Source organism: Parambassis ranga, chromosome 2 (genome assembly GCF_900634625.1).
Source record: "Parambassis ranga chromosome 2, fParRan2.1, whole genome shotgun sequence".
NCBI lineage: Eukaryota > Metazoa > Chordata > Actinopteri > Ambassidae > Parambassis > Parambassis ranga.
The window spans coordinates 44,655,572-44,680,716 of NC_041023.1; the positions used below are offsets into that span (position 1 = coordinate 44,655,572).

Consider the following 25,145-nt stretch of genomic DNA (forward strand, 5'->3'; position numbering starts at 1 on the left):
AGAAATTCATATGAGGAATAAATCAAATATTTATATATATTTTTTTTTTTAAATATTAAAATCGTGAGGGGGCGTGGCTTAGCTGGTGCTGAAAACTGCGGAAGCGGAAGTCGTAGCGTTGTGTCGTCTCCTCAAAGATTCCTGAATATCTGCTCATGGTTAGTGGTTTGTTTTCGCTGTAAATACATCCGTTTAACGCACACATTGACTCGGGATCACTCGTTGATGTTCTGGACTGAACGCGGCTGCGTTTTCTTTGAATATAATCCTTCCTTCGGGACGCTACAGCTTGATGTTTGCTAGCTTTTAGGTTAGCATTTGGCCTGTAGCCATATTGACGGCTGCTGACCGTCTTCAGTCGCTCTCCGAGGTCCTGAATCACGTAGCGTGACTCCTGACAGGTGTTCCGTACGTGCTGCTGTGGTTCAAGCTTTGCGTCGCATTACAAATAAGATTTCCTGTTTTATTGTCTCGCACTAGCTCAAGGATGCTGCTAGCTAACTAGCTTGTAGCTTAGCTAAACAGTTAGCCGACCTATGTGAGAATCCGTGTTTGTCGCAGTGGCAGACAAACGCTTTCACTCAAACAGCGGTTGTTGTTCAGCTTTGCAGTCACGCTGTGTGTGTGTGTTTATGTTCACTGGTTCGTCCCTGCAGCTGTAGGATCTGATTTCTGACATCCTGAGACAAACCGATGCAGTCAGGAGGAGGAGAGAGCAGCAGGATGAATGTTCACTGAGCCACTAACTGTATGCAGGCAGCAACAAATTAGACTTGTACAACAGAGGCCGCTTATCCTGAAGGTATGTGCATGTGTCTGTTAGTATAAACATGTTCATGTCATGCAGGCTTGTTGACATGTGTTTTCTGAACCAGATTGCAGTGGTTACTTACCCGCCTCCCCCTCGGACACCATGACATCCTCTATGCTCCGCCGACAGCTAAAGAACCTGGTCCAGAACTACTCTGAGGCCGAGGTCAAGGTAAGGGAAAGTGGATTCAAGTGACAGGGCCTTAGGTGAACTCTAATGCTCTCCTCGTCTTTCTGTTTAATAATGCATAAACCAGTACATTTCCCTGTTCTGTAGGTTATGTTCAATCAGTTCTCTAAAAATAAAAACATACGTACAAACATGGCATCCTGACCAAAATTAGGATTAGCTGTTTCTTTATTTTGAGTCGGGGGGGAAAAAAAAAACAGATCAATTCCTTGTTATAATGCGGATCTGTTGGGACATAATGCTTTAAAATCCTACTGTCAGCGTTCTCTTCATAAGCTGGCATCTCCACCTTTTTTGGCTGGCACACCTTTTACTTAGTGTAGCTTTTTTTAGATGCTGACGTTGCTTCTTGTGCAGGTGAGAGAGGCCACGTCCAATGACCCCTGGGGCCCATCCAGCTCTCAGATGGCGGACATTTCCGACCTGACTTATAATGCAGTGGCCTGCAATGAGATCATGACGATGCTATGGAAACGGCTGAAAGACGACAAGAACTGGAGACACATCCACAAGGTGAGGGGGGAGTAGAGTCCGTGATTAGACCTTGATAAAATAAAGTCATTTTTCTTTATTCTTTTGCTTCTTTCACCCTTGATATATTGTATTATATACATATAGGGATTGTGCAGGTGATCAGGTTTTTTTGCCCTCATTTGATTTTGAGTATCTGTCGATACCGAGTCCCGATCCGATCCTAGCAAAACGTGTGTGTGTGTGTGGCGCCACGCTAGAAGATTTCAGCAGCTCATCGAGGTCTCGAACCGGGACCTCTCACACCAAAAGCGACTGTCATACCCCTACACTACAAGACACAGAGCCACCCTGTCCTAATATATATATTCGAGTCCTGATCGGGAGGTCGAGTCTGAAATCACGTAATCGGGCCCGATTTCCGATCACGTGATCGGATCGGGACATCCCTATATACATATATGGATGTCTTGGTTAGTTTATTTGGCCTTGCTTTGTTTCTTCATTTGTTTTTGTAATCATGTTTTCCATTATAGTCCTTGACACTGCTGGAGTACATACTGAAGACCGGTGATGATCGGGTTCTTCTGAAAATGAAAGACAACATTTACATCGTCAAAGCCCTCACAGAGTATCGCTATGTTGAAAAGGATGGCAAAGATCAGGTGACGGCAGAACAGAAAGCTCTTGGTGTTCTGTTATTTGCTAAAGTTTAACAACATTTAGACAAAATTGAGCTGCTTTTGTTGCAGCGTGATGCTTATTTAATCCCTCGGTACTCAATAATCACACCCGAATGAGCTCTAATACAATCATGTTTTTTTGCAGGGAACAAATGTAAGAGAGAAGGCCAAGGTTGTCCTTGTTCTCATGGAAGATGATGAGAAACTAAAGCAGGAGAGAGACTTTGCTCTGAAGACCAGAGAAAAGACATCAAAAGGTTCTGCAGGTGAGGACTTGTTCGTCTTTTTTGCGTCTATGTTTATCTGTCTCTCTCACACAAGTCTCATTTAATCTCTTTTTTTTCTCTAACAAGCTTCATCTGCAGATGAAATCAAGGATCCCAACTATAAGCCCTGCTACGTTGCTGGAGCTTCAGGGCTTCCGTCTTTGGACAACATACCCTCGGTGGCTGACTTGACTGCTTCGTTTGCCGCCCGCAAAGAAGAGCGCCTTAAACAGGAAGCAGAGAAGAAAGAAGTAGAGAGAAGGGTGAGTTTATAACAAGTACAGTGGATGTACTGTGAAACCAAGTTAATGTACACTGTATATTCTGGAGTGATGTTACACTCTTGGGTCACCAAAGGAAACCTGCAGTTGGTCTCTGTGTTCACAAAGTGCCATTTTTAATATTCTAGGCTAACATGAGTGAAGACGAGCTGAAATGGGAGGATGCAGGCAAAGGCGATTATGTCAAAGGTAATGCTTGGAAGGAAGAGAAAGCAGAGGAGAAGAAGGAGGAGGAAGAAGTGAAACCGGACCCATGGGGAGCCCCCAAAGAACCTAAAAAGGCCACAGATCCATGGGGTACACCCTCAAGGCCGGACACAGCTGACGTAGCAGGTAACGATGATGCCTGGGGGGCTCCCACGAAAACGGAAGAAGATCCATTTGTCGCCGACAAACCTGAAGGGGATCCATTTGCAGCACCAAAGAATGGAGAAGACCCATTTGCAGCACCAAAGGATGGACCTGATCCATTTAGTGCATCAAAAGACGACCCATTCACCGCACCCAAAGACACAGAGGATCCGTTTGCTGCTCCTAAAGATAAACCAGATCCCTTCAGTTCTTCTGACAATGATCCATTTAATACACCTAAAGATGATCCATTTAATGCTCCGAAAGACGATCCCTTCAACACCCCGAAGGACGATCCCTTCAACACCCCGAAAGACGATCCCTTTAACACCCCGAAAGACGATCCTTTCAACACCCCAAAGGACGATCCCTTCAATGCCAAGGACGATCCCTTCAACGCCAAAGATGATCCCTTCAACACCCCAAAAGATGATCCCTTCAGCACCTCGAAAAACGATCCTTTCAATGCCCCAAAAGACGACCCTTTTACTGCTCCAGCATCATCACCCCCTAAAGAAGACCCTTTTGCCCAACCATCATCTAAAGACGACCCCTTCACTGCTCCCACTACACCACCTAAAGAAGATCCTTTCTCTACAACATCCAAACCACCAGAGGAAGATCCTTTTGTAGCGCCAACTACACCACCTAAAGAAGTTCCTTTCTTCACATCTAAACCTGCTCAAGATGACCCCTTTGCTGCACCAACTACACCACCTAAAGAAGATCCATTCTCCACATCTAAACCTTCTCAAGATGACCCCTTTGGTGCACCAACTACACCACCTAAAGAATATCCATTCTCTACATCTAAACCTGCTCAAGATGACCCCTTTGGTGCACCAACTACACCACCTAAAGAAGATCCATTCTCTGCATCTAAACCTGCTCAAGATGACCCCTTTGGTGCACCAACTACGCCACCTAAAGAAGATCCATTCTCCACATCTAAACCTTCTCAAGATGACCCCTTTGGTGCACCAACTACACCACCTAAAGAAGATCCATTCTCTGCATCTAAACCTGCTCAAGATGATCCCTTTGGTGCACCAACTACGCCACCTAAAGAGGACCCTTTCGCAGTGCCATCCAGCCCACCAAAAGTTGAAGCTTCAGATCCTTTTGACGCCCCTCTAGTGAGCTCACCCCAAGGTAGTGCTGACCCCTGGGGGGCACCATCTGCTACACAGGAGACAAAGGGTGCAGATCTTTGGGGAGATGATGCTTCCTCACCTATTGACAGTTCTGATCCATTCGGGGATACATCCAAACCAGACAATGACCCCTGGGGAGCCCCAGGTCAGTTTGCCACAAAAGTATTACCACAATGACACCTCTTTCTTTTCTCTAAAAATGTTTTAATTTACTTAATGTCTCATGCCTTAGCCTCAGCTCCACTCAGTACAGATGATGCTTGGGGAACGCCTGCTCCTCCCTCAGACTCCTCCCCGTCTAGTGACCCATTTGGAGATGGAGCATCTAAAAGCAATGATCCCTGGGGTGCACCAAGCAGCACAAACGGAGACGGCACAGGTACACTTAACACTTTGAAAACATACAGTCTGTGGTGTTAACCATTCATTATTCATATGAACAAGCCCTCATTGTCAGCTTCATACTCGGCCATACAATGCTCCACTCTGATAAAATCTAAAATCGTCGCTCTGAGTAGTCCACTAAAAAGCATGCAGGATTTTAATCAGTCTAATCCAGCTGATGGTGGTGACCCTAAAACTAAACCGTGTGCTGTGTCCTGGTGACGAAAAGCTTTTCTTGTGCCATATTTCCTCCATTTCACCTCCATCCTCCCATCACTCAGCTGTCTGCTAACAATCTTAATCAATTAACCCTCTCTTCCGCTTTGCTTTCTCTTCCTCTTCCTCTCTGACCTGCCCCTCCCTCCCCTCAAAAGAAAACACCTTTTAGAGTAGAATGGGACCTTTATTTCATTTCAGGAAAGCGAACAGTGTGGGGGGAGGAGGAGATGTACAGAAAGACTGCTTCATTCTTGGGCTCGGCGGGGGCGTCGCTGGTTGACTTGGACGATCTGTTTTCGTCCAACCCCAAACCCAGACAGCGCCCCCTCCCCAGCACGCTCGCCGCCCAAACACAAGCCATCGGTAAGGACGGAAAAAATGCCTCACTCTGGGCGAACGTGTTTGACAGACGCTTCGTGTTGGAAATATTTATGGTGCATCTGACTCATGAGGATGCATGACCAACCTTGACTGACAGATCACTGAGATGCTAAACATTCTCCGCGGTGATGTTTTAATGCATTCAACTGCTGTTCAGCTGAAGTCCAGAGAGGGGTGGAGACAGTGTGACTGACAAATATTTATGAGTAGGTTTGTGTTTTGCCCAGCCCTCCCTCCCCTGTGTCTCGCTGTAGTGTATAGATGTTGTGATGCGTGTGTGAGTTAGCCTGTATAGTGTATATTTACCAGCAGATGTGTAACTCTCCTCACCCCTCTCTCTGCTCTGCTCTGGTGCATTTTCTCTTTGCTGGAATACTTCGAACTGCTCATCCCTCCCTTCCCCTCGTCCCTACATCCCCCTGTCACTCTTCCTCATTTTCCCAGGCGCGTTCAAAGCCGGGGGCATGCACATTGGGCCTATGGTAAGATCAGGGGCTTTTATGGCGACGTCGGCCCCTTACTGCAATCCTTTTGGTCCAACGCTCACACCCTTACACGGTGCACCATCTTCTACTTTTGGAACAGCCACTCCTTCAAGTGAAACTCCTCTATTTCAGCCACCATCACACGATCTGGCAGTGCCTGTTTCTGTCACAGGGAGTTCTCTAATGGGTGTTAGTATGAACACCCCCTGTGGTGGAACAGGAATGGTGCAGTCCGGATACCCCGGCTCCCTCTTATTAGGAACAGGAATGGCTCAGTCCAGTTCCTTAGGAGGGAATAACCCAGCAGCAGTGGGTTTCACTCCACAGGCTGGGGGTGGAGTCCTCTTAGGGAGCATGTTGGATGAGGCAATAAACAAAAACAACAATCCATTCCTGTTCTGAAAGATGTGAACTCACTCTCATTTATAGATTTTCAAATCAACTTATGCACAGGAGTTTTGCATGTTTTGGCCCTCTAGTGTTCCAAATACAGTATGTCCTCACCAGCAGTGGTCGACTTTTTTACACCACCCTCTGAAAGCGCATGTCAAGTCAGGATGTGAATCATCTCCATTGCAGCCAAGAAAATGAAGACGCTTGTCAGCATCTTAGCCCCCATCTAGGCTTCAAGCTGTGTACTTATAGCTCATCCACAGCTGGAAAAATCATCTGCCAACATGCTGACTGATCTTATGTGGCATGGCTGTGTTCCTTCTTCTGCAATTTGTTGTCCTGAACAGTTTCATGCATGAGGACGTTCCTCGAAAACCACCTAGAAGAGTCCTGACATGCATCTTTTACAATAGACGGCAGTCCAAAAATGTGACCGTATGATTTTTAGATAGGTGGCTGCTCCTGTTAAACATTAGAAAATGAACACATTCAACATTAAGGGCAAAAACATGCAGGACTCCCTGTTACTCTTTACATGAAACCCTACAAACTTACCTGACCTATTTAATCCATACGTTAAGCATGTCCAGCTTAATACAGATATGAACAAAGTGAACAATGAAACACATTTATTGGACCGCTTTTTCATGCACAAGTCGGAGAAACAGCACCTGTGTGTGTGTGTGTATTGTCTGTATGAGTCTGTAACACTTCAGTGAGTGTGCATGTGTTTGTACAAGGTGGACTGTGTGTGTGTGTGTGTGTGTGTGACCTGTATGCACGCACTGAGTGTGCAGTATATATTGTGCTGATGTAAATAGTGGAAGTAATTACAGATAATATACTGTATATCAGAGTGTTACAATCATGAATAACTATTTATTGATTAATTTATTGCTTGGATTAATTATTGATGCAGCAATGGCCTCCAGCGCAGGCACATTCAGGTTCATGTTTGTTATTTTTCGGGCTGGTGGTCCTGATGGTATTGATCGAATGCTATTGGCTTCTTTAAATCTGATTGGTCGTTCTTGAATCATCTCAGTAACCAATGGTGGCTTTTTCTGTTGTGTGTGTGTGATTTTAAACATGTCTTCTGTGTTTGCTTCGTCATCGACAACAAAGGGAGACCGTGTGGAAAAACCGAATTCAAACATATCAACTTCTTTTAATGTGCATGCTGTCTGAGCAGATCCTCTTATAGTGTGTGTGTGCGTGTGTGCGTTAGCCCCTAATTTAGTCATTTAGTCATTTCAACACACACACACGTCTATATGAAAGGTAAACACAAGGCTGCTCTGTCCCTTTCGATCCATGAAGCTCCACCGACAGGCTGAAAACTGGGATTAATCGTAGTTTCTGAGTTGTGTAAACATCTGTGAATGAATAGTCGCACTGTGCGCAGGCAGGGCCGATGACCGAGTTCTGAGTTGGTAGCATTCTTTGTGTTGTGTGGACCTGTATGTGTCCTTCTAAATGTTGGTTTAAAAAAAAAAAAATATGGAGTGAGACTTTAGGCGTCAGAATGACGAGGAGCGGTTATTTCTCAGATTAATTTTGTATGAAACGAATTTATTTTGCTGTGTATTTAAATTCAAAAGCTGTGTTGTAAACTGTGACAGTATACAGTACATTTGAGGAATAAAATGATACACTAAGAGACACTTCCTGTGTTTTTTTTTATTTATGATTTTATTGTTTTATTTAACACTGAATTATTTTTCTTACTGCTTGTATTAACAAACTGTCACCACAAGAGGGACACAAAACCAAATACATTAGACACATCCCAGCCACTGTGACTCTGAAACTCTTATATTGGAATCAGACGGTTAAAAGATGAAGATTGATCCATTTAAAAGTGTCCTTGCTGATTGTTTTGTAGAATTTAAGGTCGCAAACTTACAGTTAACCTTTAAGTAAACATGAACACATCTGGTGTCCAACAGTTAAAATATTAAATACAATAATTAATTATGAAAGCTAATGGGAGTGGATTCGGATTAGGCCATAACAGAATTTGCTGAGATGATGGGGAAACGAAGGATTGACAGCAGAGCCGGATCCGAATCTCTCCATTCATCGAACGAGGGCTTAGAGTCTAAAAACAGACGGGGGGATTGGGAATTTGACAGTTAGTGTCACATTAGGACCCAGTGGTCCGATCAGTCCTTTTTTTTTTTTTAACACAAGCAAGTCCGCTTGCATAATCCTGACTTCTTATTTACAGCAGTGTAGTTTCACAACACAGTTCAAGTCCCAGTCTCAGTTATCACAGTTTTAAACACGTTTTTCTGTTGATGTTGCTGCTTTAAATTGTATTTGTTTATTTTAACCTTTTGTATACTAAGCGTAGTCGGCCCTTGTAAACGTGTGAACCTACCAACAGCCGTCACCTGCCCCCTGTTTGGATTGTCCTTTGGTGCCCTGTTTACTGACTGCTGTTGTGCTGCTAATGATGGAAAGTAGAAAGCTGTGAAGCTGATAGAAGCTGTCTGATTATTTTTTAAATTTTTGCTGGAGTGGATGGAGGTCAAGGTTTGGTGGAGAGGTAAAGCTGGGTGTCATCAGTATAGCTGTGGACATGTGTTTGGACATTGTGACAGAGAGGTAGGAGGTAGAGGATCCAAGGCTGAACCTTGAGGAACACCAGGTGTAAATGGGGAAGGACAATGACCTGCAGCCAACTCAAGTCTCATCCATGGTCAGAAACAACTGCAGAAATCTGTTAGGTTTATTGTCTTTCGATTTGAGTTTGAGTTTGAGGACCCATAGAGCCGTCAGCTTGGACTTTGTTGTCATGGATTGTGACCAGCCTTCCATGACAGGAGGCTCCTTGCCTTCCAGGCTTTGTCTGCAGTCTCCACTGATATTGTGGAACTTCTTAGATGAAGTTCTTCTTGAAAATGGTGGATGATCTCTAAAGCTTGTTTGTTTAGGCCACAAACCTACAGATGTGTTTATTGTGACGGCAAAGAGCTTAAGCATCCATCACATTAAACATCCTTCCAGTGCTCAGAATCACACAGCTGTACTGGGTTTGTGTTAAGAAGGGTCGAGGTTTAAGGAGCAGCATGAGATCACAGCACTGTCACACTCATCTCACCCCCAAGCTGTTCCATATCACACTGTCAAATTAATCAGTATAGGAGCAAAGGTCAGGGGTTATGATGAGGAAGGAGGAAGAGGAGGAGGAAGAGGAGGAGGAGGAGGGAAAGCTGTGGAATAGACACAGTATAGGGAGCAAAGAGGAGAGAAAGTAACAGATGGAGTTTGGAGGATTAGAGGGAAATCTGGGTGAGTTTATGATGGAAACTCACCCAAGACGGAGCCGGGACTGACGAGGCAGCGCAGAGCAAAGGTGGAGGAAGCTGAATACGTGCTCGAGGACAGGTGCAGGAAGAAGTCGTCTGCTGGGGTCCACGAAAACATGGTGAGTCTGATGCTTTTCTCTTTATTTGTGTCAAAATCACGAGCGGAGACGGAAAGATTAATCTCAGCATATCGAGGCGACACACAGAGGACGTGATCAACTTTTACACTCTGAGGCTTTAGGTGCAGAATATGTTCAGATTCTTACTGTATGTTCACATATTTATAAATGTGTGGACTATTTAATCTGTGGCTTACATATTGATAACACAGACAGGTGTGTCTGCACATGTGCAGTACAAATCAGCACTCTGCTGTATGGATTATAGCTTCACACCATCAGATGATTTGATGGACTAAATTAAACTGCAGTTCCGGCTCGATCACGGCACTAAGAGTTATGACAACAATGACTTGATTAAAACGATGCCGTGTGTGTGTGTGTGTGTGGACATGCCTTTTCTGATGCCACAGACAGAACAGAAGGTCATCTTTCTTAAATTATGTAGAGTAAAAGTGTAGAATATAGGCGTTTAAGAGTCAGAAATAGATGCCGAGACAGAGTTACAGTAGGGAACCATACTGTGGGCAGTTTGGGAGTTGTTACCATGGTAACCAAGTCATAAATCACATTTTCAGGAATCTAACCAAGCCGTTTTAATCCCTAAACCTCTCCAAAAACAAAGTAAAACACCTTCTTTATCATATTAAAAAAGAAAAAAGTGCATGTAAAATCTGCCATTCAAGCCCGATAAAATAGCAGAAACATTTCTTGCAGGTGGGAAATGTTTGCATAAGACAAAAACGGATCTTTCTTAAACCCAGCTGAGTAAAAATAAGCGTACTGAGACATAGAAATGTTGCAACACGACCTCCAACCTCCCAGGGTGAAGGTCTGCAGCGGAGGCGCTGAGGCATGACACAACTGTTTCTGTTAATCCAGATGTTTGTCTCCTCTTAGGTGGTCAGCCAGACAACATGAGAGTCAGTAATCTCATCCACCTAACCCAGCAAGATTAACACAGATTACCAGGCCCAGAGGTAGGCCTGAGATACGGGACTAATCACTCCGTCAATCCTTCCCGGAGAAGGTGGAGGAACAGGTTGGCATGTGTACTGAGAACAGGAGCGATTAGTTGCAAAATCCGCAGGATAAGATTTGGGCGTTTATCTTCATCCCAGAGGGAAGACGTGACCGACCGGAGGGCAGAAATGAGGCGGCAGAAACATGGAGTCTCATGCCACATCCAGGAGAAACAAAGGCCCTAAACTTAAAGCTCCTGATCAGCTTTAAGTTTCTTCGTCATGCTGACTTTCTGCGAGTGACACTGCAGCAGGAGGAGAGCCGGAGTCCCTCCTGCAACCTCTGGCCTGCACATCTGTCTCCTCCTCTTTGTTTCTCACTGGAAGAGATTAAAGCCCAGCTCTTCATCTTTCTGCGCTGCACTGTCCTCTGACCTCATCATTCCTCAAACTCCGCCCTCCTTCCACTTTTCATCTTCCCCTCTGACCTTTGCCCCACTTCTCAAACATCTTTAATCCCCTCTTTCTCTGTGAGCCATTCTCATTCTCCATCCCTGCGAGCTTACATCCCTGTGTTGACACTTCTCTGAGGCTGCTCCTGCAGCACCCGGAGCCTGAAGCACACCAAACGCCACCATGCTGGAGAAAATGTCCAGACGTAACCGCTCCCTGCTGTCCCTGTCCCTCACCTCTCTGGCCCTCACCCTGTCTGTCTCGGCCTTCTGCACGTCCTACTGGTGTGAGGGGACTCACAAGGTGGTGAAGCCGCTCTGCCTGTCACCGGTCAAGATGAAAAACTGCGGGCAGAACAACAGCCAGCCGTACACCACAGGTGAGGATGAACTCCTCAGCTCAGCCTGGAATCACCTGAAGCTGATTTATATTTAATAGAAATTAACAACTAAACTTCACTGCAACATGCAAAATGTGCCAGAAGCACTGAGACATGTACAGACAGGTGCTGCTCAGCTTCCTGATGATGTCACAGCGAACCAGGAAGAAGCCTCTACAGCCACATTTGGTAGAACCAATGCTACACATACCTTTTATTTAAAATATATATTTTTATTCAGAATATTTAATATGTTTTCTGTTCTTGGGTCGAAGTATATTACACTTGGTTGGCAGAGATTTTGATAATCCCGGCTTTGTTGCTAATCTCAGCACTTTGTGTCTGCAGCTGCATGTTATCTGGACTCTGTAACCCGCTCTCCTATCGCTCTGCGTTAAGCTCATTTGTTTCCATGTAAGATTCAATTTTCACTGCATGGAGCTTCACAGATAACAAGTCAAGAGCCGTGTTCCAGGGCTGGATTGTGTTACAAGCATCATTTCCGGATTTATGTCACACATAACAACAAATATTCTCTGTCTGTCTGTATTCAGAGGCCCCCACTACGGACCCCAAGAACCCACCGACCAACGTGACGCTGTCTCCGACGCAGAAGGAGGAGCTGGCCAGCATAAAGAGAAAACAGATGGCCAACGCCGTCCACTACATCTGGGAGACGGGCGAGGACAAGTACATGCTGAGATACTTCCACACCGGCTTCTGGCTCTCCTGTGAGAGGCACAATGAAGGTTGGTGGAACTACAAGCTTTAAGAGTAATCACCGGGCCTGTGTCCTTCCAGTGAAAGATTGTGACTGTGATTGGTTGATAGTCAGCATTTCAAAGCAGATTTTCAGCCCTAAGTTTGACTTTAAATTCATCCTCGCATAGGAAGATGAGCCGGTGGGCTTAAAGCAGCTCTCTGTTATTTTTCAGGATTTATAATGAGTGTAAATTCTCAGCAGAGATTATTTATTCCACTCTTCATGAAATGATGGCTATAAGACAAGCATCCTACCTCCACATTTTTAAACCTCAGGTCTCTTGCTTTCAGGTGAGGATCAGGAGGAAAAGTGTCGCAGCTTCATTGAGCTGACACCAGGAGAGACGCAAGGTCAGCGCAGCATCAGCAGAACCTTCAAGCAGAAACCAGCTGCTTACAGGAATTAAAATAAAAAATCTCTGTCCCCCTCCAGGTGTGCTGTGGCTGTCGGTCATCAGTGAGTTCATGTACATCGGCCTTCTGGCCATGGGCTTCCTGCTGATGTGTGTGGAAGTGCTGTGCCTCTGTGCCAAGAGGGAGATGAACGCCCTCAAGATCAACGCCTTCGCCGCCATGTGCACCGTCCTCTCAGGTTTGCTCACTGTCTTATAACATTTGTTTCACAGTTCTTCATCCCTGCAGTACATTTTACTTTCTTTCTTTTTTTAACATCCTGTGTCCTTCCTTTCCCAGGTATGATGGGGATGGTGGCTCACATGATGTACACTACAGTGTTTCAGATGACCGTGAGCATCGGGCCTAAAGACTGGAGGCCTCAAACTTGGGACTACGGATGGTCTTTTGCGTAAGTTTCAAATACGACAAAAATAGTCAGATGTTTCAAAAATCCCATTCAAGTTCCACATTCCACATTCAGGAATAGGCTGCCACTCTCCTTGCCTTAGACTTTCCGTGTATGCATTTGAAAACGTAGGAAGTTCAGGATGACAAGTTGAGCTCTCTGCCTAAGGCTTTCCAGGTATAAGTGTCTAAATGTGAGAGAATGCTCTCCACACCTTAGGCTTTTCACTATGCACATGAGAAGATGGAAAGATGTGCTTTCTCTGCCTTAGGCTTTCCATGTAAATCCAAAAAAGGCATGAAGTTTTTCAAACTTCTCTTCCATCTTCTACACATTGGATAGTATAAGTACTTCCTTGTTCAATGCTACTCTCTCGTTAGTTACTGATTGTTTTGGCATGTTCTTTGACAACACATTTTTTTCCTCCCCCCCAGCATGGCATGGCTCTCATTCAGTTGTTGCATGGCTGCCGCTGTGGCCACACTGAACTCCTACACCAAGACCATCATCGAGATGAAGCACAGGGCCCGGGTGAGGCTGGAGGAGGCCCGAGCCGCTACCAGCGCTCCCTCCTATGAGGAGGTTGTTCGAGCCGGAGGTGGAGGGGTTTACTCCGTCAGTCAGCTGATTCAGCTTGGCCAGCAGGGGACTCTGATTGACCCGCTGTGGCCTAGAGGTGTGGGGCCAGCCGTGGGACCTCTTGCATGTGGCGCTGGAGGAGCGCTGCTCATTGGAGGAGGAGGAATTGGAGTTGGAGGCATGGGAATGGGAATGGGGGGAATGGCGGCCATGGGTGGAGTTGGAGGTATGCAAGCCATGGGTGGAGTTGGAGGTATGCAAGCCATGGGTGGAATGGGTAGTATGCAAGCCATGGGTGGAATGGGTGGATTGGCAGCTATTGGTGGGGATGTTGGAATGGGAGCAATAGGTGGAGTTAGTGGAATGCAAGCCATGAGTGGAGTTGGAGGAATGGCAGCCATGGGAGGAGTTGGAGGAATGGCCGCCATGGGAGGAGTTGGAGGAATGGCAGCCATGGCAGGAGTTGGAGGAAATGGAGCTGGAATTGGAGGGGCAGGAGTTGGAGGGGTGGGGGCAGTTGGAGGAGTGAGAGGTGGAAGGCTGGTGGACCCTCATGGGATGGTGGTGGTGGAGGGATGTGGTGCCGAAGGATGTGAGGACTGTGAACGAGAGATGGATGAGATAGATTACGCTCTGCAGGAGGAGAGAGAGGACTCACTCTGCTAAGACTTTGAGGGACAGAACGTCGACACAAAGATCCCGGCGGGATCACGTTTAGGTCTTTGATGAAACCTCTGACGGCTTGCAGCCGTCGAGGTGTGAACGGTAACGGTGCTTCCCAGTGGTGGACATCTGGATGTCGAACCAGAACATGACAGCTTGTCTTTTAATTACAAAATGGCTGCTTCTGCAGGTTGTGTTCGACGTCGCTGATTTAAAAGAAGTCAGCATGTATGTTCACTTCATGGCAATGAGCTGTGGCTAATGTGATGCTATGCAGACTTAACACAACACTACCAGAATATATTGAAAGCCTGCTTATGGACATTGAATGGGACTGGTACCATGACCACTAGGGGGCAGAATAATCTGCTGTACATTATTACAGTCATAACATGTATCTTTCTGGACACCTGGGGAACATAAGTCCAATAAACGACACTTCTATTTTGGCGGTTTAGTGAGCAGTGGGACGCACAACCAAAACAATGTGGCTAAAAGAGGATAAATTGGACCCCTGGGTTCTCCTGGTGGTGTTATTGTGGCTGTGGGGCATATAATAGGGTCATATCTGGATTTCTTGTATGCTTCCTATTCTCTTCTTCTACACAGTATTGCAGGAAGATCAAACCGTGTGTGTGTTTTCTCTGTTAATGCATTTATCAGGAAATATTGATAACCTATTTCAGGTTTGGTTTCTGGACACCAAGTGAAAACTAGAACGACCTGTTGATGTAAATCCAGCCTTACACACTGACCTCTTCTTCAGGGATGAAGCTTACATTTATATCTTTTTTTTTGTTTTCACTGTGTTTGCATGAATCCCGACCCTCCAGTAAGGTGATAAATAAACACAAATCACATTGGTTGCGGTGCTTCCTATCATCAGTTTTATTGATCTGAAGTTTCTGAGTGTTTCATTCATTTGAATGACTAATGTTCCTGTTTTTTGGGTGGATCTGGTCACCATCTTGGCAGCTGCTGATCCCAAAATAACTCCCAAAATGGGCAAAGAGGTGGGGCAGGGGTGGAGCCAAGGTGGCCAAGAGATGCACATCTGTCAACCGCACATGCCTTTAACCCTTACTGTATTTTAAAGATGAGTTACTTAAAAAAATATCATGAACAAATGGGAAATGGGAAATTTCTATATAAGTCGTATCTTATGTATGCCTTTTTGATCAGATGATGCCTCCAGAGCTCGGCTGTAATTTGTGCTCACCTGGCATGGATGCGTGACAATCCAGCATGTACAGATAGAGAACATCTAGGAAAGACTGGGAAAAGCGAGGATCACAGATTACAGCAACAGAGAGATTTGGATGTTAAAGACAGATGCTTTCAAATGCTGCACAGCAGATTATGTCAATAATCTCCCCAGTCAGAGGAATAAGGGAGCAGGACTGACTTAACAAGAGGCAGTGAGGCAGAGATAAAGCTGACAGTGGGGGGGGGGGGGGGGGGGGGGGGGTGCCTGAGTGGACTGTAATTAAAAATGTAAATTAAAGAGGATGGATTGTACAACTGTTACACAACAGAATGTCCGAATGTGGACAGTGAAGGGTTAAGTTCATTTATTAATCACACAGTGGCTGTACCGGAGGCAGCCTGTGTACTTTTTTTTTAGAAACAGTTTCTAATCAGAGGCGTTCTCAGGGATCCTAGGATTATGCTGCAGATACGTTTTTCAAAATGTAATTTCTCTGTTTTTAGTTTCAGACGGATAGAGATTAACCTGGGAGCAGTTTGGTGCAAAGAAAAGTAGGTTAAGCACACGGGCTGGGTGTCGTTAATGAGGACACTATGAAGGGTTTACACGCAGACCTGAGTCTCTCCATGTGGATCCAGTTTGAAACTTTATGAACTCCAGAGCTGGTTTTTTCCTTGTTTCTCATCTTATTTTGAAAATACTACTTCCTCACACTTTGCATCCACCTCCTGTCTTTGTGATTGTCTTCTCCGCCCTCATATCTTTCACCTCAGTGTATTTATTGACCAGTCCTTCCCTTTGTGAGTGTGTTTTTTCATCTTTTATCTTATGTGCATCGTTACTCACACTCCTTTTGGCCATAATGTTAAATGTAGGTTTAGACTGTGTTGCATTCTAGTAGCTGGGTTTGAATCATCCTGTTTAAGCTAAATCAAAACATGAACATTCGATACAGTTTGAGATCGTTTTTGACTTATGTGGCAAAGAATTTATGCAAACAATAGAAGATGAGGATAAGACAAAACAAGAAGAACTAGCGTAGTTTATCTGCATCAACCATTTGATATTATTTTTAAAAAACTACCTCTACATTGAGGAAGGGATTTTTCGGATAGCTGTCAATTATATTACAATGTCATTGTTTTGATTTATGGAATTTATTGTAAAGGAAAATTCAGGAACAGCACAGTGTCATTGTACATGAACAAATCTATGTTTTTTTTTATAACTAACATCAAAGATGTTTGAGCAACAAGACAGTAAAAGACACGAACAGGAATACAGGACACCCACTGCACAGCTACACCATGCGCTACGTGTTGGCCTAGGATTAAAAAGGAAACACTGCATGATACACACATCTAACGACGTTGGCTGCTTTTAGCAGACAGACACACACACACACACATGGATGCAGATGACATTGGATCATAATAAAGTGTGTGCTCAAGGTGCTTAAACAGACGTTTTGTCATCTAAATGTGCTTCATTCGGTTGGATTTCTGAAAGAACACGGCTGTTTGTGGCAGACCGACAGTAAACTAGCACTTGAAAATACAAAGGGTTGCTATGGTAACTGCAGTCTCTGGTAATCTCGGGGCGGCCTCCCCTCATTCGTGTCCTGAACCTCGCACGGCTCAGACTGCACGCCTGCAGATTCTGGATGGTGGGTGTTTAATTTGGAGTAATGGGGCATTAACGTCACACTTGTTGATGTGTGATCACTTAGAGTAAAAGGTGCCATCAGGTGTCATTAGCAGAATGGAGGGTACAGTGGAAAAAGACAGGGATGAGACAGAGATACAGAGGATCAGCGAGAGAGGGACGTTATTTTAAAGGCTGATACTGAATCAAACGAAGAGCTTCCTCGTTCTCCAACACTCCCTGGATGAACTCTCCTTCTGCAACGCGTTCTGGAGAGAGACAGAAAGACCTGATTAGATTATTGAAATGACAACAACCTAAAAATAAATATGACTCTCCTCACCATTGTCGCCCTTATCAAAGAACTTCCAGAGTTTATTTGCCCTCTTCTCCGCTGTGTTTTCATCCTCTGACAGACCGGCCAGTTCATCTTTTGGAATCAACTTGAAAATAGCCTGTTAGGTGAGAAAAACACATGTTATTTCTGTTTGTGCTACAAGACACCTGCAGGGGGAGTTTAGTACACCTCTGACGTCCTTTGACAGTGGGGCACCAGCAGACTAATATCAGATGCTCTTAGATCCCTATCAGACTTATGTAATCAATCCGGCTGAGAGCGGGATTCGGCCCGTGTCCCGGACTGTTTTTTTTTTTTTTCTCAATCTAAACGGAACAAATCCAGGTAAAGCCAGATTGATTTCAACTGGATTTGCAAATCTGGCCAAGGTCTGAACGCAAATGAGGCTAGTGAATCCGGCTAGTGACGTCATACTTCCAGGTTCACAGGGTTCACAGGTTAACTGGGTCACGTACAAAAAGCTGTGTGTAAACATCCATCGAACTGCGACAGATTTGCCAGGAGTTCATTTTCGACATGGCTACACTGCGTTTTGGACCGAAACAAAACCATCGAATCATCCCATATGCAGATGATACAATCATCTATATTTACTAATTGAATATAGAGTATTCTCTCATATGTCACTTGAGGCCAATTTGTTAAAGAAGACTTCTAAAATATTCCTTGTGTAACCTTCATTTTCTATATTTAGCTTCCTTTCCTCACCGTAGAGCTCTCTGCCGGCTTCAGTCTGAATTTAACCCGTTTATCAGATTTAACTAAGGACTTATCCAGGGAGGCTAAGGCCTTGACACACACACAGTCATGATTAATTTGAGTTGTACATAGAGCTGGAAATATAAAATATAATCTACTTTAACACACTGTGAATTACAGATTATAATAACAGGTTATTTTATATTAAATTAAAGCATCTTGTCTTCACATACTAGGTGAGCTTAATATTATAGATTAAGGTTCCTCCAGAGTTCATAAATATTACTGCTCCTCCTCTAGCTTTTTTAACATCTATAAATTGATCAATTCGTCCCTCTCTCTTTTCATCAACATCTCAATTTAAACCAGTTCTGAAGCAGCATGTAAAGCCTGATGTAAACCTTTATACAGATGATACTGTTTTCCACTTCTATGCAGATGATACTGTTGTTTGTAGAGACAGAAGTTTCTAAACCCGAACACCTGGAGGCGGAACCCACCAGGCCTGGTTGTTTTCTGTCAATCGTCTTTCTCTGAAACTCACCGTGCAGATTTCTTGGACCTCTGACTTGGTGATGTATCCATTCTTGTCCACGTCAAACAGTGAGAAGGCCCATTCTAGCTTCCTGGTGGTCTTTCCTGTTGACGTTAGGTGCAGAGCGACGATGTACTCCTTGAAGTCCAGCGTGCCGTCATCATTTGTGTCAAAGGAGCGGAAGACATGTTGAGCATACGTGTTGGCATCGCTGTCTGGAAAGAACTTGGAGTAGATGGTCTGAAACTCCTCTTTCGTGATGCGGCCTGTTGGACACTGCCTTTTGAAGTTTTCATACCACTGGACGATCTCAGTCTCTGAGAACTTTGTGTTGAGCTTCAGGTCCTCCAGGATCTCCTTGGAAACGGCGCCACTCTTGCTGTTTCCCATTGCTGGTGGAGTCGCGGATGCTTTAGGGCTTTATCAGAGTGTGTATTTGTGGGCCTCGGCTCCTCACAACTTCAGCCTTCAGGGGAGTTGCCTCCTCCACAGCCTGGACAGTGGTAAACAAACAAGCTATTCCTGAGGTAACGGGTTCAGAATCCAGGTCAGAGCCTGCAATTCAGCCCACAGCAGAAGAGCTCTGAAAAGAGTAGAAGCCGCTCGGTGAGCTCATTATGCAAATCAGCCATCCGTAATACCAGTGAAAGGTGTCACAGCCGAGGGTCAAAGTCAAAGCTAAGGCTAACGATATATATATATATATATTTATATATACACAAAAAAGCAACCAATCACGGTGAAGAGAGATTTCTGTGAATTCAGCCAAGTTTAGTGTATAGTGAGTTTCAGACATTTTACGCTCCACTTCCCAATCTGGTCTAGTTTTCAGCAGATTATTTAATCATTAGCAGACATTAGGAGAATGCAAATGAGACTATAGTATTAAATATTTCATTTTTAATTGAAATTTAGCATTAATATCTGACAGCCATGACAAAATAATCCAATAAAAAGTCTTTCATTGATTCAAAATTTGAATTTAATTTAAAATAAATGTCCATTCTAAGCTCCGTACTTCATACTTTGATGGTTAAATTAGCATAAAACAGCTGAATGTTACCATAAATTCTATGAAAATGAACTTTTCTTCAGGTTACATCACACATGTTGTTCCAAACTCAGGAAACAAATGTGATAAATACACATATTTACACACACACCCTTCAAAAACAGCAAAAAAAAGAATTCAAATTAAATGTGATGCCTCTAATGGATTATCCAAACAAGTCAAACAGTCGTTCTCGGTGTCTGTAACTTGTCTTCAGGTGAGATGTTGTGTTGTGATGGTGTTCGTCTCTTACCTGTGCGATCAGCTGAGGAGTTCAGATCAAACAGAGTTGATCAGTCTGTGAGCTGCAGAGAAAATCAGCCTCCACCCGCTGAGATAAGTCAATTAAATGGGATCACCGTGAAGGTGGAGCCACAGCGTGGTGCCCATATGAGGGAATATATATGTGATCATTTATAAGGTGTTGTGGCGCACTGCAGACATAAACATCACGACTCAACAACAGCTTAAATTTCAAGCCTGTTTCCAAACATAGCTGTAATAGCTGTATTTAACTGGAAATAGCAACAAAAACATAAAAAAACATCAAATGTAAATATTCATTCAATATGTAAATAGAGTTTTATTTTCTGCATCTTCGCAGTTTAACAAGCATTAGAACTGAGTGATGACAACAAGCCGGATGGTCCCTCTCCTCATGAGCTCAGCCCGTCGTCAATGAACCCGAGCCGGGCTGAGAGTCTGGATCCGTGTCGTTCTGGACATGGAGCAGGTTAACGTCTCATTCAGTTCTAATTAAAATATCAGTGTTATACAGTAAAAATAAAACCAGGGTCAAAGGTCAGACTTAATCTCTCGATATCCTGCCTGAGCTAACAAGTCAGCTGACTGAGCGGCCTGAATGCAGGCACGCTGGAGGCCTGGAGGAGGTTTCATCTGCCCTAAAAATAAACCTGATCAAGTAAAAGTGTTCCCAAGACTACAGGCCAAGAATTAGCCTGTGTAAATCCAGCCAGTAGCCCCGCTGCATTCGGGGGGGGGGGGGGGGGGGGGTTCAAATGCGCTTAAGTGAGTGTTGACTGCTGCGAGACCATCTGTTCTGCAGTGAGACAGTCCGAACATCAGCCATGTCAGTCCCAGCACCTACACTGACACTTAGTCTTTGTTCTGTACGATTCTAGAATCATAATAATAATAATAACAGAAAGGAAATTTCAAAAAATCCTCTCTTGATGTGGTAGCATGGGACATTTTTGAATATTGCTGCTGCAATAGCGACATTTCCAAGCTTGGGATGAATGAAGTACTTCTGTTCTATTCTATTCTATTCTATTCCAAACCCAGACCCTCGTTCATTAAGCCCTCTTGGCAAACCTGCTGATCTCTCCTGTGTATTAAATAAAACAACTTAATTCCGGTGCTGGCGTGCTGAGGCCAGACTTCAGCACCCAGCCTCCCTCTTTGGCCCTGTTAGCCCCGAGGCTCTGTAGGTGATTTGGACTTTGCCATCTGGCCCCTGAGGCCTCACAGAGCTGTGCCAGAGCGACCTTAAAAGACACAGTGCACCGCCATCGCCTTACAGGTGAAATAACCACGACTTGATTTTTATGTACAGTCTGATTTATGTAACAAACTCTGCTGGCTACTTTAGCCATTTATCTTTTATGTTACATTATTTATGAGAAAAGTCTTCACTGAACTGTCAGAGAGGCCAGTTTATTCAGCAGTCTCTGAGTCAGTACCTCAAAATGTAGCTATTAGCATTAACTTAGCATATTAGTTGTCAAAATCTGACGACTGTGGAAGTTGTATATAGAAGTACACAATGGAAGCACCCAAAGTAAAGCATGCAGATACTAGCTAGCATTAGCAGGGGCTAATCTGAGCTAGCTTTAGTAGCAGAGGTTTTAGAATCTTGTTTAGCATGTAGGACAACACAGGAAATAAACACACTTGGAGCACTAGCACTAGCCAAAGTCAAATGTGAGCAGTTACAGTGATTGTTTGACTACAGCAGCACTAACTATCGAAACCATTTGATGTGTTTTTCTGGGATATTTGTGGCCTGTTATCCAGCACTGACCTTTTGGCGTCTCCCATTGAAGCACATTTGTTGCACCGCCGCTTTTAGAGCGAGGATTTTCCCCCTCAGGCTCTTACAGACACTGGAGAGTCTGGATTTATTGGATTAGCGGTTTTTGTCCCTTGGCTCTTGAGACAAACCATTACCTCTCATGACCTCACCTTTAACCCCCCAGCCTGGTTTGGAAGACAGAGGAGACGGAGAGGAGCAGTAAAGGCGTGTTTATTTGGCAACGTGAGGAGGATTTGGCAGCAACAAAGCAGACAGAGAGTCCATAAAGAGAGTGGAAAACTAGCGTTCAGCTGAGGGTAGCATCGGTGTGCTTTGGCCCGACCTCGACTGATATACAGTGAGGTCAATAAGTATTTGATCACCCTGTGATTTTGCAAGTTCTCCTACCTACAAAGATTTTGTATTGGGTTTAGGTCTGGAGACTGGCTAGGCCACGCCAGATATGCTTCTTACAGAGCCACTGCTTGGTTATCCTGGCCATGTGCTTTGGGTCACTGTCATGCCTCGACCCACCTTTAATGCTCTGACTGAGGGAAGGAGGTTTTTGCCCAATAGCTTGTAATACATGGCCCTGTTCATCCTCTCCTTAATACAGTGCAGTCGCCCTGTCCCATGTGCAGAAAAACACCCCCAGAGCATGATGCTACCACCCCCATGCTTCACAGCAGGGATGGTGTTCTTGGGATGGTACTCATCATTCTTCTTCCTCCAAACATGGCGGATGACCAAAATTGTTCTATTTTGGTCTCATCTGACCACAGGACTTCCTCCCATGACTCCTCTGGATCATCCAAACGGTCATGGGCAAACTTCAGATAGGCCTGGACATGGGCTGACCTAAGCAGGGGAACCTTCCGTGATGCATGCATGATTTCAAACCATGAGGTCTTAGTGTATTACTGATAGCAGCCTTGGAACCGGTGGTCCCAGCTCTCTTCAAGACATTGACCAGCTCCTCCCGTGTACTTCTTGGCTGATTATTCACCATTCTTAGCATCGTTGAGACCCCACGAGGAGAGATCTTCCGTGGGGCCCCAGTCCGAGGGACTTTGACAGTCATGTTTAGCTTCTTCCATTTTCGGACAATTGCTCCAACAGTTGTTCTTTTTTCACCAAGCTGCTTGGCAATTGCCCCGTAGCCCTTTCCAGCTTTGTGAAGGTCTACAATTTTGTCTCTTGTGTCTTTTGATGGCTCTCTGGTTTTGCCCATGTTGCTAACAGGTGCTGCTAATTAGAATCATGAGCAGAGTGTAGCTGGACTATTGAAAAGCACAATAACAGGTCTTTGAGGATCAGAAATCTGGCTGATCAGCAAGTGATCAAATACTTATTATTTATAAATAAATAGTTAAAAAATCATACAAAGTGATTTCCGGATTTTAATTATAAGATTCTCTCTCTCACAGTGGAAATGCACCTATGCTGAAAATTCTAGACCCCTCCATGTTTTCTAAGTAGGAGAACTTGCAAAATCACAGGGTGATCAAATACTTATTGACCTCACTGTATTCCCTAAACAAATCAAGTTTAATCCACGCACCCTTAATGGTGGAGACTGTTGGACGGAGCAGGGGGAGGTCAGAGCAGCCGGAGGAGGCAAACATAGATTAACACCTCTTAGAAGGGGACTCTCTGTCACTGCCCGTTAACTCTGTTTTGATGGACTCTCATGTTCTCTTTACCTGCTGGCGAGCACATCCAGCCCGTCCTCTTAATCCCATTACTTACCTGCTGTACTGTGGCCGCCTTCAGGGGAATCCTCACGTTCTCAGGGGGTTTGCTGTACGTGCTGAGCTGTTTATTTAACCGCTAGAAGAAGCTTCCGCTTTCGAGGTAAACCCCCATCCAGAAATAACATGCTGAATTTAATTTTAATAAACTGTCCCTGGTAATCCCACAGGAAGTCATCCATTACTTCTAGGTGTGGGCGTCGCTACTAGAAAGTGGGAGGCGAATTAGATCAGGAAGTTCATGGCTCAGCTTGTGCCGAAAAAAGGGAAGATGTTTACCTTCTGGTGGGAGAAAATATAGCCTGGCCTGTGCTGTCTGAGCCGCAGAGCCTCTGAAGGGGTTACCGTGAGGAAGGAGTTAAAGTTTTCTTGCTCTGGCTCTCATGAAAAATATGTTTTTTTTACTTTTTAATCATTTTTTTGTGCCTTTTCATTGTAATTCCCGATACTCACCACTAGAGGTCAGTGTAGGTTATTTACATGAGAAACACTGTTGAACCTTCAAAGTGATGTTTTGGCTTCTGTGCTCCACACACTCAATGTTCTGTATCATCTTCTGTCAACATTACATTTTACACTTAAATATATGGCCGGATTTTAAATGATATAAATTAAAAGTGAAATAAAATCACATGCGCTTTAAAAATGGAAGTCTTTATTGAACATGAAGAATAAAAGTCATAAAATAAAACTAGTGTGTAACAGACCAACACATACAGCTGAAATGTTTAAGACTTTAACAATTTTTGTTATTCTAACAGTGTCTGTTCCTCATAATAATACTGACAAACACAGGCAGACTTTTAATGTGAAAGGGAACTTCCTCCTCACAGGGCTCAGCGGTGGCTCCGGTACGACCGGATCTTGCGGCTGAGGGTGCGGGCGATCCGGTCCACGGCGCTGCTGATGTGTCCAAGCTCCTTCTTGGAGGTCAAGCCCTCGATGTTCCCGCTGTACCACAGCACCCAGCCGGCCATCGAACTCAGCACAAAGAGGGCTCCTGAGGAGAGGTGGCAGCAGATGTATTAACTATTAATTATTTAATTAAAATAATCAGATGATCTTATTTGACAGGTTACACACATACCAGTATAGACCAACAGGTCTCCATAGTCCTGTCCCTGGATCTCCAGGGGGGCAAAGACTCCCACCAGCAGAGCGGATCCACCCAGCAGGTCCATCAGCACAGCAAAGGCCAGCGCCAGTTTACAGTGGGACAGTTTGTCACACAGGCCCATCATGCAGCTGGGAGGGGGGAGGAAAGACTGTTAAAGCCTGCCTGCCTGCCAAGGAACACACAAAACCTGGTCCATGAGTAGAAGATGTGTGCGGCATGGTCAGGAGAAATGCAGAGAACTGTCTTTATTATTTGACTTCATGTTGTTTTAAGTGGGATTAGTCCACTTATTTACATACTTACACACATAAAGTCTACAGGGGCCACAGCGAAGCCACGTTTAAACACAACACTAACAGCATTATAGGACTGTGATACAACGTTATTAACCCTTCATGTCCTCTGCACTGTAACTTTGGAGATGACCTGCACCTCTGCAGACAACAAGCATGTCGGTAATTATACATTTATCAGACATTATGTCCACACACGGTTCGACTTACCGCTTATTCTCGTCAGCTCGGCTGCACAGAAATGTTCGCGGACCGTTTTCTTTACGTTTTTCTACGTGTTCTTCTTTACTTCCGCATTTTACCTGCTTGTGTAGCGGCCCACCTGAGCCCCGCCTCTGTGGTGACGCGCTTCCG

The 25,145-nt window shown here is 44.6% G+C and overlaps 4 protein-coding genes across 8 annotated transcripts; 2 read left to right on the plus strand and 2 right to left on the minus strand.

The window, feature by feature from the left end:
* The first annotated feature begins 82 nt into the window (after positions 1 to 82).
* Positions 83 to 7,706, plus strand: LOC114448743 (epsin-2-like). Of its 4 annotated transcripts, XM_028425887.1 has the most exons (11): positions 83 to 158; positions 657 to 802; positions 876 to 982; positions 1,358 to 1,513; positions 2,008 to 2,136; positions 2,300 to 2,420; positions 2,508 to 2,683; positions 2,830 to 4,351; positions 4,439 to 4,585; positions 5,008 to 5,172; positions 5,635 to 7,706. In XM_028425887.1, the coding sequence occupies exons 3-11, from the start codon at positions 914 to 916 to the stop codon at positions 6,075 to 6,077; spliced, it is 2,928 nt and encodes a 975-aa protein (XP_028281688.1). In that variant the 5' UTR covers positions 83 to 158; positions 657 to 802; positions 876 to 913; the 3' UTR covers positions 6,078 to 7,706. The 4 variants fall into 4 exon arrangements, with proteins under 4 accessions (XP_028281688.1, XP_028281696.1, XP_028281703.1 ...); XM_028425895.1 differs by lacking the exon at positions 5,008 to 5,172; XM_028425902.1 differs by having other exon boundaries at positions 5,008 to 5,771.
* A 3,393-nt stretch (positions 7,707 to 11,099) lies between these two features.
* Positions 11,100 to 14,104, plus strand: LOC114449141 (germ cell-specific gene 1-like protein). Its single transcript, XM_028426554.1, has 7 exons — positions 11,100 to 11,295; positions 11,850 to 12,044; positions 12,349 to 12,408; positions 12,491 to 12,649; positions 12,751 to 12,862; positions 13,294 to 13,718; positions 13,929 to 14,104. The coding sequence occupies exons 1-7, from the start codon at positions 11,100 to 11,102 to the stop codon at positions 14,102 to 14,104; spliced, it is 1,323 nt and encodes a 440-aa protein (XP_028282355.1).
* A 2,504-nt stretch (positions 14,105 to 16,608) lies between these two features.
* Positions 16,609 to 23,573, minus strand: LOC114450043 (recoverin-like). 2 transcript variants are annotated; one of them, XM_028427956.1, is made up of 5 exons: positions 23,380 to 23,573; positions 21,640 to 21,815; positions 18,554 to 19,037; positions 17,296 to 17,407; positions 16,609 to 17,221 (listed from the first exon to the last, which is right to left on the minus strand). In XM_028427956.1, exons 3-5 carry the CDS (start codon positions 18,932 to 18,934, stop codon positions 17,136 to 17,138), a joined length of 579 nt encoding a protein of 192 aa, XP_028283757.1. In that variant the 5' UTR covers positions 18,935 to 19,037; positions 21,640 to 21,815; positions 23,380 to 23,573; the 3' UTR covers positions 16,609 to 17,135. The 2 variants fall into 2 exon arrangements, with proteins under 2 accessions (XP_028283757.1, XP_028283750.1); XM_028427949.1 differs by having other exon boundaries at positions 18,554 to 20,029.
* Positions 23,574 to 24,154: 581 nt separating this feature from the next.
* tmem238a (transmembrane protein 238a) lies at positions 24,155 to 25,121 on the minus strand. The gene is made up of 3 exons (XM_028428208.1): positions 25,002 to 25,121; positions 24,469 to 24,626; positions 24,155 to 24,381 (listed from the first exon to the last, which is right to left on the minus strand). The coding sequence occupies exons 2-3, from the start codon at positions 24,620 to 24,622 to the stop codon at positions 24,218 to 24,220; spliced, it is 318 nt and encodes a 105-aa protein (XP_028284009.1). The 5' UTR covers positions 24,623 to 24,626; positions 25,002 to 25,121; the 3' UTR covers positions 24,155 to 24,217.
* Positions 25,122 to 25,145: the final 24 nt, after the last annotated feature.